The sequence below is a fragment of the Gasterosteus aculeatus genome, chromosome 6 (assembly GCF_964276395.1).
Source record: "Gasterosteus aculeatus chromosome 6, fGasAcu3.hap1.1, whole genome shotgun sequence".
NCBI classification, from domain to species: domain Eukaryota; kingdom Metazoa; phylum Chordata; class Actinopteri; order Perciformes; family Gasterosteidae; genus Gasterosteus; species Gasterosteus aculeatus.
The window spans coordinates 7,034,839-7,055,157 of record NC_135693.1 but is presented as its reverse complement, the minus strand read 5'-3'; the positions used below and the strand labels follow the sequence as shown (position 1 = coordinate 7,055,157).

At 45.7% G+C, this 20,319-nt stretch overlaps 1 protein-coding gene across 4 annotated transcripts in view; it reads left to right on the top strand.

The window, feature by feature from the left end:
- Positions 1-8,826: 8,826 nt before the first annotated feature.
- The window catches only part of LOC120820476 (phosphofurin acidic cluster sorting protein 2), a 36,673-nt gene continuing 25,180 nt past the window's right edge, over positions 8,827-20,319 (top strand). Inside the window, exons 1-2 of one of the 4 annotated variants that reach the window (XM_078103995.1) lie at positions 8,827-8,966; positions 9,546-10,018. In XM_078103995.1, the coding sequence (XP_077960121.1) occupies positions 8,952-8,966; positions 9,546-10,018 (488 nt within the window). In that variant the 5' untranslated portion in view covers positions 8,827-8,951. The remainder of the gene's footprint in view (positions 8,967-9,545; positions 10,019-20,319) is intronic. The other 3 variants (XM_078103997.1, XM_078103998.1, XM_078103996.1) reach the window with 3 other exon arrangements.

The following is a 20,319-nucleotide window of genomic DNA, read 5'->3' as shown; positions in this document are numbered from 1 at the left end:
AGGATGAGGATCAATAGGTGTAGGTGTATTTATCAGATCCTATGGACAGGACATGCTGTGTCTTCGTCTCTTCCACATGCCTCCACAGGGGTATAGTTACCAGATAGAAAATTGGGTTCACAGTTTACTGGCTAGAATTCCTCCAACGTATCTGTGACTACTCTGTAATGCAGCATATAGACAGTGCTGAATCCGTACACGTCTGTAAACTGTACTTAAAATCCTGTGATGTGTTTTTTAATGAGCCGTCAACATTTTCTATCTCTGCTATCTTGAACGGCAACTATCATAATGATGGGGACCGACCATTGGCTTTTTTTCATCCCAATTATACACTCGTTGTCCTCTTGTTCATTTTAAGGGATTGGCTCATTGGACGGCAACGTCAGCTGATCGTTGCACCACTTTGATCCGTGCTGAAACATCTCAATTAACATCAGCACCAAGATCAGGTCAAAATGGCCGTTTGTCCAATATTGTCCGGTGTTAGATGAAAACTTAAATCTAAATTCCCCCATACAAAGGATTGACTTTTTCAGAAAGCTTTTGGACTTTGCTATGGGATGGTTATATAACTAGCAATATGTGGCTCTGTGATCCTTTGACATCATCCCACTTACATTGGTGCGTGATAATGAGAAGGCTCACATGGGTCCACAGAATATGTTTTAATCCCTTACGTCGGGGGCCAGAGGAACAAAGACAGTCAGAGAAAGTCGACAGCAACTTAAACTAAGTTTAGTTTCTAAGCCGGTGGCTGTGAGGAAGTTTGTTTTGAATAAATAATGGATCATTTTAGGTTTGATCGCTGTGAACAACAATGGAAATTCACACATTTGACAATACAATTTGGGTGGATACTAGCTAAATGACCCAGTCCAAATCTGGCCTCTCGGTTAATTGTTCTAGCAGATTATTTGTTATATTTTGACATCTGACTTGCAAGACATTACATTTTTTGATGAGTGGATCTCTCTATTCACAATCTCCTTCTGAGTCGCAAAATCCAAACAATTCATTACTATTCCTAATCCTCAAAACTCTGGCCAAATAAATTCCCGATCTTCCTATCAGCTTTAGCACTGCAGTATGAAAGTTAATCACCGGAAAGTCATTGCTGGACTTCAGTGATATGTTTATGGTGATAGAGCCATTAAGATTGGTGTGAGAGTTTAAACGAGGTGACGAGGAGTAAGATGCTGAAAAAGGAGCTGAGTCATTGAGGTGACAGTGTGTGGACAAGATAATAAAAACCTCAATGATATCTAAGAGAGGGAGTGAGGGACAGTAAATCTGTAATCTGTGCCTGAAGATGCGATAACCCATTACCCACACAAAGATAACATCTGGTCCCCACACTCCTCGCTGGTATGAAATAACAGGCCATTTTACATTAAAGTTTCTTTTGCCTTTCTAATCCCTGGGCTCAGGCCGTGAGAGCCTTTCTTGTAATCATTTGGACAGCCGTACATAAACAATCTTAATCTCCTCGAAACTTCAGAAAATTAACAAGCCTCATTTTGTGTAAGGCTGCCCAGCTGTTTCCCACACAGGCGTGAAATGAATGAATATACCGGCGAGCCAAGACTCTATTCCAAATAGGCTTTCAGCATTCACCTCAATATTTTGCCATATAATGCAAACCCATTAGATGTAATGACCTTATGTCATACGCGATCACTGCAACCATCTCACAAGTGGTGTTGGAATTGACAATCCACCTCAGCATTTTGGCTCTTCCCATCTAGATGTTTGACGGTGTCACAGAAACTATTAAATCTGATGTTTTGAAATAAATCTATTTATGGTCATGGTTACTCTTGTTTCAAAATCAAACAATGCCATTTCTCTAAGAAGAGAGCAAAGCATTCCCATTCAGTATATTGTCAGACACTACAACACGCAGCAATATTGTTTTCCTCCCTGCTTTTTTTATTATATTGCCTCAAGCAAATAATGCAGCATTCTGGGTAAACATAGCCGGAAAATGGTAAAGTACAATCCAAAAATGAAGATGTCTTGAATTCAACAAAAAGGTTTTCTTCACTACAGAATCAAACACATCTGCACAAAATGAATCAAGACCGTGATCTTGGCCTTGGAAAAGAATCCATCTGGAGAGGCAACCACCGAGCAGCTTCACTGAACCATGTGATGGGATGTGTGGGCGTCTTGACATATAAGTGCACAACATTACAGCGCCGCACTGCGGAGGAGTTTCTTCAATTCCAATATGCAGAATTAACAGAATACGATTTGATGAGTATATGCTTCAGATCCGTACTGCAGCTTCAGGTATTCTCTTCCACATATCTGGGTCAAATGTCCCATTTGTCTGTCTTGGTTCCTTGCCTTTGAGTTTTCGAAGATAGTCGCCGATGTGTCAAATATCTGGCGAGTTGGCATATGTGACTTTGTGCCGGTTTATACATCTGGGTCACACAAAACACACTGAAAACCTTTGACAGGACTTTGTTGTCATCATTATATACGCAACGACACGTTGCAACTTTGTTGTATTAGTTTTTTGTCACTGTTTTCTGTCTGTATACTAAGCTAAGCTAAGGTAACCAGGGGGCTATTGCACAAAAGTAGAATAAAGAAATCCAGGATAACTGAAAAGGCGCAGCTTGACGTGGTCTGATTGGCTCATCGCGGCTTAATCGGTTGCACGTTTGCCGAGCCAGGATGAGAAAACGGAGCTAAGTCAATCCAGGTGCACATAGCTGGGATCAGTGCACGTTCACGGCTTTCTTAAAAAAGACCACCGTATTGATCACAGATTTACTGATGCAGAAATGGAGACGCGTGCGGCATATTTTTCACCGCTGAGTAGCAACTAATCATGGAAACTTATGAAGCATATAATATGCAAAAGTAAAGAAAAAACGGCAGCTGTAATTAAACAGAGAGAAGTAGCCTGGCAGACAGACCGGACCGACTGAATGTAGAAAGATTTAAAAATATCTACTTACTAGGAACTGTTTTAAATGCTTTCAATGATTGTTTTATGTGTTGGTTTAATTGCTGTTATCTGTGTTTATGTGCTAAATGTGCTGGTTTTACCATAAAGTGTCTTTGAGTAGCCTACCATGTAAAGCACTATATAAATAAAATGTATTATTATGTAGCCTACTTTGCCTTAAAAGTGAGCAGAGGGAATTAATGTTCCTCTAAAGACAAGGCATGCCATGCTGCCATGGTGCAGGAAGAAACACAGTGGAAAGAAATGAAGAGGTTTGTTTTATCAACAGCAACACGCGTTGGACACATTTCTAGGGTGCAGATTGTGGCTGGCAGAGTGAAGGTGATTGCCCAGTTTTATAGTTAGTTTTACTGTTGACGTTTACAATAGAATTTGCGGCTTATGTCAAGCTTTATATTGCACGAGCCCCCAAACATAATGTCTCAGTTAAAGACGTCCTGCTATTATTTTCTCTGAATCCCACACACCGAAGCGCAGCCTTTATTAGACTTTGACGGCGTTTTGTTGTGACAAGGGGCCAGGAAAAAAAGAAGGCTTCTGACATTCAAGGCTCCCCGACTAGATCGAGCCAGTGCTGCCTCTCTGTTTTGGCCCAAAGGGCCGGCTTTGCAAAGCGATCCTCCCCCTGTTCCTGTTCTGCTCTGTCGCTTACATTCAGACACGTCAGTCTCCCGCGCTGCCCTGAAGTGCCCACGAGCAGAGAGCGCCGAGGGACGCCCGGGACAAAGGTGAGTTCAGCTTGTTTACATTGACGGTGCGCGGCGAGCCCCCCGTTCACAGCTCGGTGCCTGCTGAAGGGTAACCTGAATCGAGGATGAGCAGTACGTGTATAACGAGCACTTTATCTGGCGACAGGTTACTGCCTCTTCGGTTGGCTCTCAGGAAACAGTGGTGCGTTCGCTTCATGACTCTCTGCTTGAATACATTCATTCCTACAGTACAGCAACATCCTGCCAGACTTCATCACAGCTAGGCCGTCTCCATGAAGGACAAGTTCACAGCCATGTGTCGAGTTTCATGGTCCAGTCTGTTTTTCATTACAGTACAGCAGTTAGAACTTCAAACAGCATCAATCTTGGAGGATGTTGATCCCTCATCGGCTTCTTACCTACAAACCCTTTGAAACACGACCAAAGCGGCGGTATCACTACCTGGCATTGAGACAAACTCGCTGTTGTCTTCTGACAATCCCTTTCCACACATGAATTACTAAAAGGTAAGTAAACTATTTAGGCTTCAACTGCAGAATTTCTACAAAGTAAAATGTCGACTGACTTCAGGCCAAGTTGTGGCCTTGCCTATAAAAAGGTTGTTTGCTTGTTTTTCCTCTCTCCTTCTTTTGTTTTTGCGAAAGGCTTTAATTTGCTTTTTTCAGAGGAAACTATTTGACAAACATTCTGTCCTTCTGGTTGCAAGGAGATGAAAATCTCTCTGTCGTCGCTAAATGTGTTCCCACAGCCCTGACGACTAAAACAAGATTTGGGATTAGCTGTGACAGCTCATGTTTGAATGCACTCTATGCAACAACGTGGATGAATCATTTGCATGGCTGACGGACAGAGCTGCCCATAAATGTCGGAGGCGGTGGTGTCAATCCAAGTTCAAAAATGGCATTTCAAGACAAAGACTTGCTTCTTATCGTGACTTCTGGGAATGCTGTGACAGACAGATACCTTTTCCCGTTCTATGGCAAAAAGTAGCAGAAGTTGGGACTGTCTGATTGCACTGAAGTTCAAAGGATTCGGGAGGAGCAATCAAACATACCCCGAGGCTGGCATTTTGGATATCTGGGTTAATGGCAGAGAAAATACAATCTCGCAATCCAGCTACAACTTCAACGCTGAAAATAATCAGCTCAGCTTAAAAGGGCTCATTAGGAGAAGCTTTCGATGTGAAAAACATGTCGCAAAGCATGGAGAATCCCCCCCCCCCGCGCCTTTTTTGACTCTGGGAAATCAAATTGTAACATGATTCCTTTTAACAAAGGTTCCCCTCTGAACGCATTTAGGAGAGGCGAGGAGAGACAGCGAGCTGGCAGGTGCATTTCCGGCTCCCACTTAAATGAGAATTGAAATGGCAGCAGGACGTTTCCCCTAATGTTGGCGCCCGTCCAGGCGTGCCTTTTGTAAGGCCGCCTGTGCAGACCTGGTCGCAGGAGATGCCGTAGGTCTCTAGGACCTCTGCACCGCTCTTATCTCGCCGGCTTGTCTCTGTTCTCTGCGGCTGACTTTCATGCAAATGGGAGTCATAGCTCTCCAGTCTATCTTATCTTTCCAGGCTGCATTGTCCAGAGTGGACACACACAAAGGGAGTCAAGGGAATCCGCCTGTACGTTTCTTCAGAGCTCATTGGAGCTGCACTGGTGGCGCTGAATGGAGGGCGAATTATGAACGCCCTTTATGCAGAGTTCATATGCGGTGAGATCAGGACGAGATAAGAGGTTGGCCCATGTTGTCTGAAGTGATTTACATACTGTCTGTTCTAATAGGATTTCATCGACTCACACCATCCCCTTTTCATCCCTCTTGGCTGCCTGCTACCCTTCTTATATCCTCTCCCAACCCTCTCCACTATCTGCGTTTCCTCAGTACAGCGCTATTAGCACAAAACAGCTGAAGTCTGAGGGTGAGTTTATGGAAATGTGATCTGCGCAGAGAGAGTTTCCACAAACAAGCGGCGCGTTGGTTGGATTGAATGTCTTTCATGTGCAAATAAACATTCTATTTACTAAGTTCTAGAAACCTCTATTCACAGATGCATTCATGCCATGCTTTTGTAGCAATGTGATAAAACGGCTTGTGTTGCGAAATCCGTCTCATTCTCAACCACTAAAAGGGATTTACACGTCATTTCAGTGATAGGTGTTTAAAACCATGCCTCGCTTTTCCAAATCCAAATGAGTTATTGTCTTTTGTGATATCGAACGGACAACGTTTTTCCTCTTTTGAGGGGAAGAATTCTGTGTACCCGAACAAAGGATCTTACATTTCATATATTTGTCTCATGACGACACCCACACCGTTTACAGCTGCTTTGCCCCAGGATATCCATCCATGTCTGTAATGGAGTCAAGCAACCCAATTTACATTTTTGTTGTAAAATGTAGAAAGAAAGAAAAGGACAACTGAACATGTTACTGAGAACTTAGATTGGTGAAATTCGGACTTCAACCGAAAGAGGTTTTAAAGTTCAAATGAACGACATGGAAACGTGCCATGTGAATTGGTGAACCACATTAAGTCAGAGGGGTGATTTTCAGTGTAAAATATCTTAAGTGCGACAAGCAAAGAGCATATATTCAACTGATTAAACTTGAACTTGAATCTACATTGACTATTTATGATTGGGAATTAAGCTATTAAATGATTCCTCCTGAAAAATAAGCCGGTCTTTGCAGGAATTAACATCTATTTCAATAGGATATTACAATATTGTTGAGTTGAAAGGAATGAAGCAGAGAATGGAGGGTAGAGTTTGTTCTTGCTGTCCTCTCCTGTCACAATGTCAGTAAGCTTTAATTTCACCCCCACATTATGTCGCTCTTATCTATGTTATCAGTGTTTAATCAGTATCGCAACCCATACCACCCAAATAATGATGATACCTGAGATGAATCAAAATGCAGGAAATTGTACATCGATTGTGCCGTTACCAAGAATATAATCCACGAGATATAATATCCTTAATTTGCCAGGCTTGCAAAAACGTAATTAGATCAGCAGCTTATCTGCAGCCTTTAGTGTTTTGAAGCGTTATTAGTAGCGAGGGATGTGCAGAGATCTTGTGCATGAGGAAGATATTGTCTTTGATTGATCTGCCGTGCTGTATCGGAGCATGTGGCAATCTTCCCAGCAGATTACAAATAGACAGGACCTTCAAATTGTGTCTGACTGCTCAACAGAGACCAATTCCTCGGAGACTGAAGCCGGCTGGGATATGTGTGTGAAATGTGAGCCATACAGTAAAACTGTCCACAGCTTTTCTGATGACGTGAAATGCTTTGGCTTTGACAGACCAGACATTTAACCCTTTTCTTTCATCGCAGTTTAGGAGATCACTTCACCAGTCTCCTCTGGATCACCAACCCCTTCAGAGAAAACTGACAGCCGCATCAATAAAAACCCAGATGGAGTGAATGTGTATATTGATCAGGGCGAATCAGGGAAGGCAGCTGTTGACTCTTCCTTCAGAGGCACCAGCTCGGATAAACAATGGCCGCACTTATGATACGACTCCCACTCAAACTCATCCTCAGCACGACGCCACAAAGCCCCTCAGGGGTCAGCATGCGGCTGCCCTAATTTCCTCTGGGTCGCTGAAGTAGCCCCAGACGCTTCTCGACAACGCATATGGCCCAGCTTCAGCTGCATTAGAACTGTGATTGACATCACTAATATTCTTTTTGCTTGAAGAAGGATCACATTATCAGATCTGATGGGTTTGAGCTGTACTGTCAAAATGCCAGCGGACCGTAGCATATTTCCTATTATCCCCCCCATTGTATCTGCTGAATTACAAAGCAGACCTTTTTCTCTACCGGTGTTGCAATTCATAAGACTTATGACACGTCACAAAGACCTGATGCCCTTTTAGTTCTACAAACCAGAACATGCATAACTGCAATCATAAAGGTCTGCGCAGTGATTCAGAATAGGGCTGTTTATAGCTTCTAATCCAAGGCTTGCTTATTAGAAAATGTCTGATGGTGCCTTTTGATGGCGCGGAGGTGGCACAAGCCTGAAACAAAAGTATAAGCCAACAAAATAAAGGCTGCTTGGTGGACGCATTTGCTTGTCATCACTCTGGCATTGTGACAGATCTGCTACTTTCAGTAAAATATCTCAGAGAGAACAAGAAGCTGTTACCTAACGGATGGGAACTAGGAAACTAGTCATGATGGGTGCCTCCATCCGAGAGAGGCAGTGATGTGCTGGCTCTCCTGTGACTGTCCGTTTGCTGTAACGACAGGGAATGCCCTGCAACCTTAACATCACTCTAGGATGCAGTCATTATTTCTTGGATTCTGTGGCATGCTGCAGATGTTGGTACAGCAGATTCCCGACAAACCGATTCTCCCCTCGTTTTATTCTCTCGTGTAGAGTTTAAGGGAGAGGGGACAGTCTGCCATCTAGCGGATGAATCTAAAGGTGCAGGTTAGTATTTAATGCCCTACGTGTTGTTGTAATGCTCTGTTGCAACACTAGGAGGCAATGTACTCCATGAATTTCTTCATTAACCATTACGACCACTGTGGTCATTTGGGAGAAGCATTTATTTGAAGGACAAAAAATGATGATGAAATAACAAAAGGGAAGTCATCCCGCACTTTTTGTCTTCATTTCTTGGCCCATCGATATAACATTTATTTCCCCTTTTAACAGTACTTGCATTGATACGAAATGTATTATGTAGCATTTAACTTTTTCTTATTTTATTCGATGTACAGTAAATTCATGTTTCCTCTCATTTTAGAAACTGCTGTCACTATTGGCTTGCCACAAATATGTTGATGAATTATGTTTGTGCTTGATCTCGCTTGAATGTATTGTTGAAATGAAAGGTATTGAGCTGAGAAATGGCACATTAGAAATTGCACCATTGCCCTCCTTGTTATTATAGCAGCACATGTTCTGCTCCAGTCTGGGAGACTAAATGCTGTCAGGTACACAGAGTGGCCCAGCAAAAGATGAGATTCCTCACTCTCACAACATGTTTTTGCCGCAGCGATACTTTAATACATTACATTAAATATGTCATTAAACCGCTGGTTGTAGAAAAAACACGGAAACATATCCAACAAAATGATGTGTCAGTTCCAACCTGCTGTCACACACGTTTCCCAACCCTCCTGTGCATGTCAAGTCAAGTCAGCTTCATTCGACTCCTTGGTCACAGTTACATTGAATAGCTTTCACAACCCGCTGAGAACAATGACTGGATCAGATGTGTCATCGCAGACTGAATAATGCCAGGAAAGCAGGTACTGCCCTCGCTGGTTGTGAGAGTTATCAAAGGGTTCATTATGCAGCCCTCATACGTTTTGGACGGCCGTTTGGTTTTCATGGCGAAAAAGCAGGAAAATATTTGTTTTTGTTTTAATCTGTGTCAAAGTACTACTACTTTACTACTACTACTACAGGAATAACCAGTTTGAAGACCATTTCAAGTATGTAGTGTTCGTTAGTGTTCGTTCTGAAGGTGACTTCTAAACAAACGTTCAGAGAAGCGAGTGAATTTAAAACTACATGCTGCGTTCCAATCAAATCAACAATAACAACTCATTTTAAATCTCTTGATTTTAATGAGCCTGCGCCCCTTCATTAGTGGGAAAACGTGTTATTCTCGCATGCATGTCTGGGTTGATATGCTGTATACAACACAATCACCACTTGTATAATGTTGTTGTCTGGCATTTATCTGCTTACGATGTCTGATGTGTATTATTCATGCCTATTCTTTATTAACCATCCACACAGACTGAACTCATGCTGCTTAGCTGACTATGCTTCCATAACATGACCACCTGTAATAGCTACTATTGTCCTGTGTTCATCCGCAGTCTCTCACATGTAAAGTGAGTGTAGCGATAGGTTTTAGGGGGGCTCGGTTTATTGCGACGATGTCCCACCCCAGAAGCGGGGACGCGCTGCCCCCTATCAGACCCGCAGCGACGTGCTCCGCCCCGCCTATCAGCATCTCCAGGCGGCGCAGAGGAGCCGCGAGTCCGGAGGAGCAGCAGCAGCAGGCAGCAGAGACTTCAACGGCTCCCGCGTTCGTCCGACACTCCAGAGCTGCTCCCCGGCGAGAGGAGGTGATGATGGCGGCGGCTGTAGAGAGAGGAGGCGTCCGGGCCGCTTTCCTGAACCCGAGCAGCGGAGGCGGCGGCGGCGGCGGACCCGCAACGACGACCCTCCCGGCCGGAGCGCTAGCCGGCTCTGTGCTCCTGGGCTCGGGCTCTGGCAGCACGCCCGTACCCATGAACCTCTTCGCAACCTGGGAGATAGACCGATCATCCCCGAGCTGCGTGCCGAGGTAACGTTAACGACGCCGCGTTGGCGTGAAGCACCGCATGCCAATGCGTTTTAAAAACAAACAAACACCAGGCTAATGTCGGAGCAAAAACGCCCTCGTTGACTGCAACGCGAGGCGAGAGAGACGAGCCGCCACACATTCCCCCCAAACGCTGTCGGGCTGGTTTACCAGCGGGCTAACTAGCATGGTGGCTAATGCTAAAGCTACCTAGCAAGTCGCACTAGTGGTGGTCCAGTTTCTCTCGTGTTGCGAGCTAGAAGCCCTGTTTTGTATTTCTGCAATAACGAAGCGACCGGCTGAACGGGTCGCGGGGACAACGTGTGGCTGTCCGGCGCGTTAGACGCGGGCTGCCGAGCGTGTACTTTACGTTGTTTTGTTAAAACAGATTTGTGTAACTGCTTCCGATCGGTGACGAGCTAACGCTAGCAAAAGTTCCGTTAACCGACGTCAGTTTAATCGGGCAGATTATCTTCTGCTGTGTGCCTGCGTTCGGTTTAAGATTTTGGATTAAAAAAAAGACACGCGCGCGTGTCGCCCGCGCCTGGTCGCGTTTGGGCGGTAACGCGATGCCACCTAAAAGCGCCATGACGCGGTGCCTCGGGTGCCGCTCGGCTCCTAATAACCGGCGGGCAACTGCGTGTCATGAGCGGGCACTTCGGCCGGGGACCCGGGGGAGAGCGAACTCGGTCCCCCCCTTTTTGTGTGTGTGTTTGTGTGTGTGTGTACGTGCAAATCCCGCGTTTGTCTAGGTGTTCTCCACCAATACTCTGCATCAGTATTCATTGTCAGCGCGCCGGCACTGATGCCACCTGACCAGAAGCCTCTCTGGAGATGTGGGCACATTAATCAGCTTTGACCTAGATCCGTTCCACTCATCGGGAGAGGGGAGGGTTTTCCTCCGCAGTCGATGTGCATGAGTGTGCAACGGAGTATGGGGGCATAGCATGCGGGTAAAAACATGGGTCATTTACAGCCACGCCAATATTTTCGAATTTCCTTCCAAACACGGTTCTGTTTTGGTCCCTGGAACCTCTGCTGATTTGAGGCCAACTAGAAAGCCAATGTGAGTCTGTGCTGTGATTGTGTTACTCTCCAATTCAGCAGCTCGCCACGCTTTCGTTTATTGTGGCCTCAATCTCCTCAATTTACCACGAACGACACTCTGAAGATCCAAGCTGTTTGTCCTTGACGGACTCCGCTTAAGGTTTCAGAGCCGTTTCCGTCCACACAAATAGGCAAAGCTGACGCGCAAGCCGCTGCAAGTGAGCAGCCACTGATGGCTGTGCATACAACGTTGAGACCTGCGGCGGGCAGAGAAGGCCAGGAGGACGCGTCGGTACATCCGTGGACTGTGCCGTACACAACGCATTGATTTTTCCCCACATTTCTGCCTCGACACTGTGACGCTGTTTGCTTCCTCCCTACAGCGGATGACGTCCGAGGTTTTAAAGATGAATAAGGACGGGCATGACAATGTTTTATTAATGGGACCGGTCATTGTTGCAGCACAAGACTGCAGCAGCTGCCAACACAAGTCATTGTTGACGATCAGGGTCATTTTGTTAGATCTGATATGAGATGAGTTCATTTGTTCATTTTGGCTAAACGGTCGTAACTCTTGAGTTTTGACCCGGTGGCACCGGGGTGCTGGCAGCGTTTTGCTAAGTGGTTTGCTGAGTCTATTTGTGTTTTAACGCCACTTATGCTGAACCTGTGTGAACGGTCCGGCGTTGAGCCCAACCAGAGGCCTGTTTCGGGGAGTTGGCCCTGGCATGCTTTCAGGGGCCGGGCCATTCTGCGTGCAGCTGTTTGCTGCTCTGCTGGCCTTGAGCAAATGTGGGTGTCCAGCTGAGTGGGAAAGTTTTAGTCGAGGCCACAGGGCTTTAAAATATTGACTGATTTTCATCGCGGTAATCGACATCCCATTACACAAACGCAGCATCCTATTACAAAGAGCGGTGATGGGGGGGGGGGGTTATTTTATCCAAAATGTCAAATGTGTTGTCAGCTCTGGTGGGGCTCAGCATGAGGTTGTGGTTCCTTACAGTTTCGCTGCAGAAAGAAACAACGGGTTCCATAGTAATAACATACTATAACAAAACCGTTCTTGGGTTTTTTAAGCATAAAGCTTGTTTAATTGAGATTTCTTTTTGTATATCTGTTATTTACACAAGTATTTTAGTCTTGCACAAGTTGTCATTGACTGCTTGTAATATCTAAATGCTTCCACAACGTGGCAGGTACAGTTTTATTGCGAAGTTTGATACGGCATTCGGCCAACTGGATTTTGTGCTTCATCAACAACACGGTTAAAGCAGATGGATTGTGTTAGTCTGAGCGCCGACGTGCCCGCTAGTTTGCTACACTCCAATGTTTCTAATGCCATGTGTTAGGTATGTATGGCTTTTCTTTCATATGTTAACAATCTTCTAAATATCTAGGGTGTGGTGGGAGTGGAGGTGGTTTAACCCGCTTTGCTTCTTATTTCACTTTCAGCCAATTTGCTGACAAATGCTTTGGGGGGGGGGGCTTTGGGATGAAATGCGCAAGAAGGATGCTGTATTTATCTGGGATGTAGTGGCCTGCTCTGCAATCCAAGCGGCCTGCACTTATCTATGGCCTAGCAGGCGTTAGATGGGCGTGTGCAATCGATGCATGGAAGTAGTTAGTTATCGTTTTTAACTAACTTTTTTTTGTGATTTTATATTGGCGACACTGACGCAGATCCCCCACGGGGACGGCAAGTTTATGTTTACGTATCTATTTGTTCAGGGAACATTTGGACATTAATGGAGAGGTCAAAACGGTCACATGTTTATCGACTAGCGATTAGAGAATGTGCAGCAGCAGCATGTGAGGGGTCGGCTTCTCATGAAGTCCAAAGATCTTTTACAACTTGGTGTCAAAAGTCGTGACCTTTGACCTCGCCACTAACGTGACGGGAGAAACCAAAGCAAATGCGTTGGCTGCTCAACATCACCGGGCTCGACCGTTTGCTACACGGTAGGAAAGTTGTTGACCAGTAAACAGGCTTTCAAAATAAACGGAACAAAAAACAACCTACGGCATTGTTTCCGCGTGACATTTTCGGTCCGTGTTCTCTTATACTAATATGTGTGTCTTGTCTCTGAAGCTTGACCGTCTGGATTCAGAGGCCTAAAGAAATGTCAACGGATCCCTTTTTTGTCCGCTGACGTTCATCTAAAGCGAGCAGAGCGTCTGTTTGATTCGTGCGAGTCCCAAATTGAACTTCTCCTGTGAGTGGCACAGCTCTATCTGGATGGTAATCGAGTTACTCCGCAGGCTCTGTTCTGATGTGTATTTTCTTCTACCCCAGTCCTGTGTATTGGATCACAGTGATGCGTGCTGTCTGTGCATGTCAGCAAATAAAAAGGGAAAACAAAAACAGTCTTGCTTGGACCGCAGCGACATTATTGTGTCCTATTTATTCTAGGTCAGTAGATATGAAGCCATCAGCCCAAAGTCTTTGCGTGCACCATATGCTGCGATGCACACAGCTATTTATAATATCTAGAGGGTTGAATTGTAAGCATGCAATCTCCTGTATCATCCCTGGCCTTAATCTCATTGATTTAATGTCGTCTTGTCTGTTTATTTTTAAACCAAAGACAAAACCATTAAATCGGGGTACAAATAAAGCAGGCCAGTCCGTCAAAAAGAGCTTACTGTCCCCTTTTAGCCCCTCGCTAACCCCTCCATCTCAAGGCTTGGATATTGCTTTCTCCTAGCAGGGGAGCTACAGTAATCTGATTTCATAACACGAAGAGAAGGGCCGGTAATCCGACGCGGCACACAGAAACTGTCTGCTTAATCTCCCGCTTCCTTTTGCAATCATAAACAAGGCCCACCAGTCTTATCCGCTGCCCTCCAGGACTGTGACCCACGTCTCCGTGTCCGTTCGCGTCTTGTTTTACAAGCAATGTTTGGCTTCACCGCCAGTATCCGAGTCCCTGGCGGGACGTGTGGACACAGGAACGTCACTCTCACTGGGACATCGAAGTCAAAGGCGTCTTCGGGCCCGTGTGGCTTTCCCTTTCCCACTTGATACGTTTTTGTTTTTTAATGCTGATTTTCATATTTCCATGCTGACTGGTTTCGGTGCCGTACTGGAATCCATTGATTTTTACTTTGTATGAACGTGCTGAATGAAAAATGAGCCACTAAGTGTTGCAGAACCAAATTCCCCCTCCATTAAAGAGAGAATTGGCACTACATTAATGCCCAGGAGCCACATTACAATAACAGCATTTAACTTCAGCCAGGAGTTTGATAAATACCCACACTAAGGATGAAATACTCTAGATGTTTCACTTAAAGACTAGCTAGACGTTTCAAAAAAAAAGATTACGGTCATAGAATTTAAAGCTGTAATTGCTTTTCATCGATCATTTCTATGTCACCACATCTGATGTTGGGAGTGAAACATCTTTGGGCTGTTTGTGTTCGTAGGTGTTGAAAGTATGAACTGATAACCGCTGCAGTTCCCTTTTTCGTGTTACGCTATCCACGAGGCCACCACCTGCCTACATGCTCCTCTGTCCACTCACTCTGCTAGGCAAATTCCCCCCCCCCCCCCCCCGTATCTCTCTCTTCCTATAGCTACGAGAGGCGTGCAGCCGGAGCGAGCTGGCCGTGCTCCGCCCTCGGCCCCTGCTTTTGTTTGCCTTTGTTGACCACCTACCTGCTCCCCGGGTGGGTTGGCGCTGCGGATCGCCCACTCAGTTGAAAAGTTTTGCTGAACTGGCTCTGAGCTTCCCGGGGAGCTGCGAATGTGCTGAATGCTCATGTGAGTTCCTCTCATAGGGAAGAAAGTTTTGTTTAGTACCCCCCCCCCCCCCCCCGCCCCTCCCCCTGCACATGAGAATAGGACAACAGCCAGATTCGTTTGTGGGTGGATACCAGGGTCTCAGCGAGCGAAGAGATCCAACTTCCTGATCCAAACAAGTGAGGCGAGGGAAGCTGTCCTCTGACATGGGATAGAGGATCCTGCCAAAGTAATCACTTCGGGGGGACAATGTCTCTCAGCTCATTTCTCACTTGTTCTTGCTCTACTTATTTCCCACCTCTCCCATTCAGGCATTTCCTGAGCTGCACGGGCCAACAGCAGCGCAAGAGGCCATTATTTCAGATGCACAAACAGCGCGGCGCGGATGAGTGCGAGCGCATGACCCGATCATTTGAAAACATGAAGCCTTTTTCATCACAGCAGTCAGAGCTCATGTGCTAGTAGGTTCTACTCTCGTCAACAAGGACAGGTAGTGGTAGGTTACCAAATGATTTCAAATGAAAAAGTGAAAGCTTTGTGGGCTCGCGTCCCCCCCGCCCCCCCCCCCGCTGAGTCCAATTGGGTTCTTTTTGTTGAGCCGTATTCATGAGCACGTATTGTTTATGTGCTCATAAACCCAGTGGAAATGTCGGCCGTGTCTCGGCTACGCAACACCCGGGGAAACTAATCAACACTGTGCTGTGTTGTTGAGGACATAACAGTCCCTGCAGGGTCCACTCTCTAACCGGTTCATGCTGGATGCCGGGCCCACTCGTCCAATCAAAGGTTACGGAGGCAAAACGGTACACGGTCCTCTTTTCTGGTCATGTTCCCTTCGTTCGATTGGTCCAGGTTACACTTGTTGGGGTTACTGGTTTGCTGGGCAAAAGCTCAAAGGGTTTCGATGGTGTCCTGCGCAGCAATTCGAGGGAGAGGGGGCGCTTCTACACTAAGCGCCATGGCTCAAGTCTCTGCCGGGGTCAGACAATTGTGGAAATTGAAAGTGTTAATAGTTGTTGGACACGGTTCCACCCGATGATGGGAGAAGCTGGCTTTTTGTAGAGGCGGAGGACATGAAATCTCATTATTGTGATGAAGATATTCGACCTTCAGGCAGGCTACTGCCGTAAACTGACCCTTGATGCCTAGTATCCAGGAATCCAATTTAGTGAAAGATCGGAGTTCATTTATTGCTTTACATGTGTTTCAGTCTGCGCTGAACGTTGGAGGATAAAACCAAGTTGGAGTGGGGCCTGTCTGTAAAAATATCCAAGATCACAGCTGGCTTACTGCTGTGTTTTTATTATCTTACAGTCGAAGCAGCCCACCTCTCTCTGTGTCTCAAATAAATTCAGCACATTGATCAGGTGATACACAACATGCTTTATTCCTACGGATCTATTTTGTAACATTGATTGCTCATGCTTCTGTAGCGTTGGACAGTAACCTCTTTAATACAGATGCATGACAGCTCGTTTTTTTGCTCACATGCAAATTAGGCTGAGGGTGTCGGCTCTATTATGTGCAAAAAATGTCCGACCGGTTATATGAGCCGAGAGATGGATCTGATGGTGGTGGCTGCATGAGTTAAAGGGCAGGCCTAATCCTCTCTGATGTTAATCAGAAGCGCCATATGGCGGAATTAAATATGTATAGAGAGACTGGATTGATCCGTTGGATAAAATGTCAGCGGTTTAACTGGAAGGCAGCACCTTGTTTTGCTCCGTTTCACAGCCTCTAACAAAGCGAAAGGGATTAGCTATAGACTTTGCCGGCTCTAAGATTCCGAACAATGAGTAATGTTTTGATCTAATCAACTTTGAGCCAAATGCGATTTTGACGGGTAAAACCCTCCGGGGGGGGGGGGGGGGTCAATGCAGATGGCGGGCTTTCCTTAACCCTCATTGCATTTTCACCCTTGCCCCAATCACCCTATTCATCGGGGAATTCTTTCAAGATGACTCCTCCTTGAGCAATTTGAGAAAAAGCTTACATAAGCTAGCTGGAACTACTTTACCCTGACACACTTGTCATGTGTGTGTTTCCCAGCAAGTGATGATGACGACACTCATTCTGCTCAGTGTTCAAAGTTGTCGCTACGGAACTGTTCTGTCATTTAGTATTTGACATTCTGCACATTAGCAGCGTGTCTAATCTTTTATAACCGTACAAATACATATTGACATGTCATTTCCCAACACGTTTTTAATTTTAATTTTAATTTATTTCTGTCCAACACTTTCCTCACTTTCTTTTGTCTTTTCCTCTACTGGTCATCCGTCTAGACGGAGAGATTGTTTTAAACGAGCTTCTCATCCTACCAGTAGACCCGGGCGAAGGAGCGTTGCGACCAGTCACACCGGCATAACCTTATCGGACGCTTTAGCCCTCAGCGGTGTCACCTGTTTAGTGCAGACCTATTCTAAAGTCGTTGGCAGCAACCGGCATGGACTTGAAGACCAACCCGTAGCAAGAGGACGCGTAGCTGATCTTGTCGAGGTGTCTTGCCGTTTTTTCCTGTAAACACGCCGCCTCTGGCTTGATCTTGTCTCGCACGGCCACCGCAAACACGGTCCCGCTGACCTCATCAGTTTGTGCCGAACAAAAGAGCTGTCGAGCTCTGCGGGGGAGGGAGGGGGGGGGGGGGGGGCACACACGCCACAATGGATGACAGCCACGTACTGAGCTCCTGATAAATGAGATTGCGAGATCACGGACTGAGGTAATAAATGTGGCACGTGGTTGTATTTGCAATTAAAGAGACTGGAGTGTTGCGCAAGAAGTGTTGTGATAATCAGGGTTTATTCTGGTTAACGGTGCTGTGTCTGTTCATTTAATGTTGAAACATGCGGAGTGATGTTCAACACATTTTTAGGTTTCTGTGCTGTCGTTGAACAGTTTTTTTCTTTTTTTTTTCTTTTGGCTTTTCTCAAATAGACGTTTTTTTTCTTTTGCCCCATATTTCTCAATAGGAAACGCACACAACGGGCCAGCACACCCTTCCTTGTCGACGAGAAGTCTCTCTACCGCCCACGCAACAAGAGCATACTAGTCAAACCTCTGAATCACACTTCACAGACACAACTCTTTTTTTTTTTTTTTTTTCCTTTCTTTTTCTTTCAAATGGGCGTGTGGGGGGAAAGCACAAGCTTAAATCACTAAACAGAAGTGAAATCTGGCACGGATGCACCATCCCTGTGTAGTATTACATAAAGATGTGCTGGTAATCCCTTCAACAGCCGATTGTAGCGCGGCTCTGGGGAGCCTCACGACCAGTTTACAAGGCGCGCATTACAGAGCATTATGACAGAGCGGAGCGCAGCTATTACGACCTGTTCTCTCGCAATCTCGGAAACAACCGGTTCATCTGCTCCACAATCCAATTCTTTCCTTTCGTAACGTGTCCCTCTGGCTGCTTTCGTACCTGACTGATGACTCCTGTGCTGCCTTTTCCGTTGCAGCTCCTGTGTCTGTACCAGCTGGAACAACAAAGATACAATCCATCCTGGCAGTGATTTGACAGAAATGGTGAATGACAGATATGAACAGACTAAACGGATCTTTGTGGTTACGCCGCAATTACCGCAGCCGGATGAAAGGCTCTCTGTTCAGTTTAGTGCCGTTTTACGATGAGGCCGCACCAAAAACAATTGTTTTTATGGTTGCTTCATGTCAACAAGGGAATCTTTGTCTGCCTGTGTCCTCATAGTACATCTCCAGAAACGGTCTCCCCCCCCCCCCCCCCCCCACAATCTGACCATGATGACCCGCAACTTGGGTGTGTGCCGGAGCAGGTGTGTTGCTTGGGTCCCGTGGACGCTCAGTGTCGGGTGTGAAATTGCTTGTACGAGCAGCAACAACTGCATGCTCCCCCCTCCCACCTCCCCGTTCTGAACAGGCATGTTCTCAGCGTGCGCCGCACACGTGATGTTTACACTGGAAGAAGGCAAAGAGCACTCGTCACGGCTTCCGATCTGTGTGTATGGTTCGTCTGTTGTGCTCATGTTTCCTCACACAATCCAAGGATAAGCAGCATTTCGCGGCCGGTCGAAGAGTGGAGGCTTATTTAGGCATGTCGATGTTAAACGCCACATGTTAAATATCAGATTCCGTATTCGATAACATCAGGATGAGTAGGGGCCCTCGGCTGCAGGCCGGCCGGCCGACGCCACCTTTGGGGCCTACACGGGATTAGTGTTTGATGCTGCGTTTAATCCTGTGTCCACATAACCTCGTAAGAGCTCTGTTTAGCTTAATCACTCGACTTCTGTGCAGGCCATAGGTGCCATCTTACTGTACAATATGTTGTATTGAGATGTGGTCAATGAGTGCCCACCATCTGTTGTGCTGCATTATAGCAAATCAATGCCTGATGGGAAATGATCGTTATGACTTTGACAGCTAGCGATTGTTGTTTCTGACACAAAGGTCTGTTTCAGCTTTAGTCGGCTGCTTTTTACCATTGACTTCTGTTCTTATGGTGACTTAAACAGGGAACTAAGTAAACCTAGGTAAAAAAAATGTTTTTTTAAAAACAAGCCGGCCAAAAGGAAGCTTGCGAGTATTGCTACCCGGGCAAATCTCACCGGCCAAGCACCCGTTTTTCATGTTGTAGAATAAAATATTCAGAGATTGCTTTTAAACCAGCGTACCCTTTATTTCGGATAAATTATGCAACTAGACAAGGGTTTTTTTGTCGCCCCCCCTACATACAAGCCAGTACCATTCACAGCGTCCATAAGAATATCCTGCGGAGCGTTATGTGAAAGCATGTTTTATGAAAAGAATTCAGCCGCCTTCATACATCTCCAACAGAAAATATGTGCACATTGAATGCACTGAAAGCACGACAAAGACTGTTTTATTTATTTTTTCTTCCAGCTTGGAAGCCCCGGCAGCACATACCAAGCATAGACAGTGTCTTTTTCATTCAGCCCTCTCGTTACATCACACATCCTCCACTTCCCCCTCTGCTTTGTGCCACTGACCATTGCTGTGCAGTGATCCGAAGGTATGGAACTGGCAAAACCTCATCCGTAAATGCTGACCAGGGGGAAAAGTATTACAAAGGTGTGTTTTAGTTTAGGCAGCGTATCGTTCAATTCAGAGGGTTCGATGGGGGGGCGCCTATCGGTGACGTGCACATTTGTTTTTAGCATTTAAGCAAAAACCAAAATACAAATCTTCAATCTTTCCAGCTGAGACAGATGAGAACATATTAATCGGTTGAATAAGCAGCCACATCTCACATATAGATCTGTCCACTGTAGCTGTTGTCTCTTTGTAAGCTCTTCAACTTAAGGGTGCTGTGATCACATGTAATTTGAGATGCTACTTTCACTGAAGTGGTTCAGAAATAACGCAGAGATAGCGGCCCCGTGCACTCTTAAGCGCCAGCATATCTCGGACTAATGGCTTTGATTTAGACCGGATCTGTGCTGCTTGTTAATGTGCAGACAAGAAAAAATATGTGATGCTATTTCTAAGACGCAGTAAGCTTTTCCTTTTAAATATT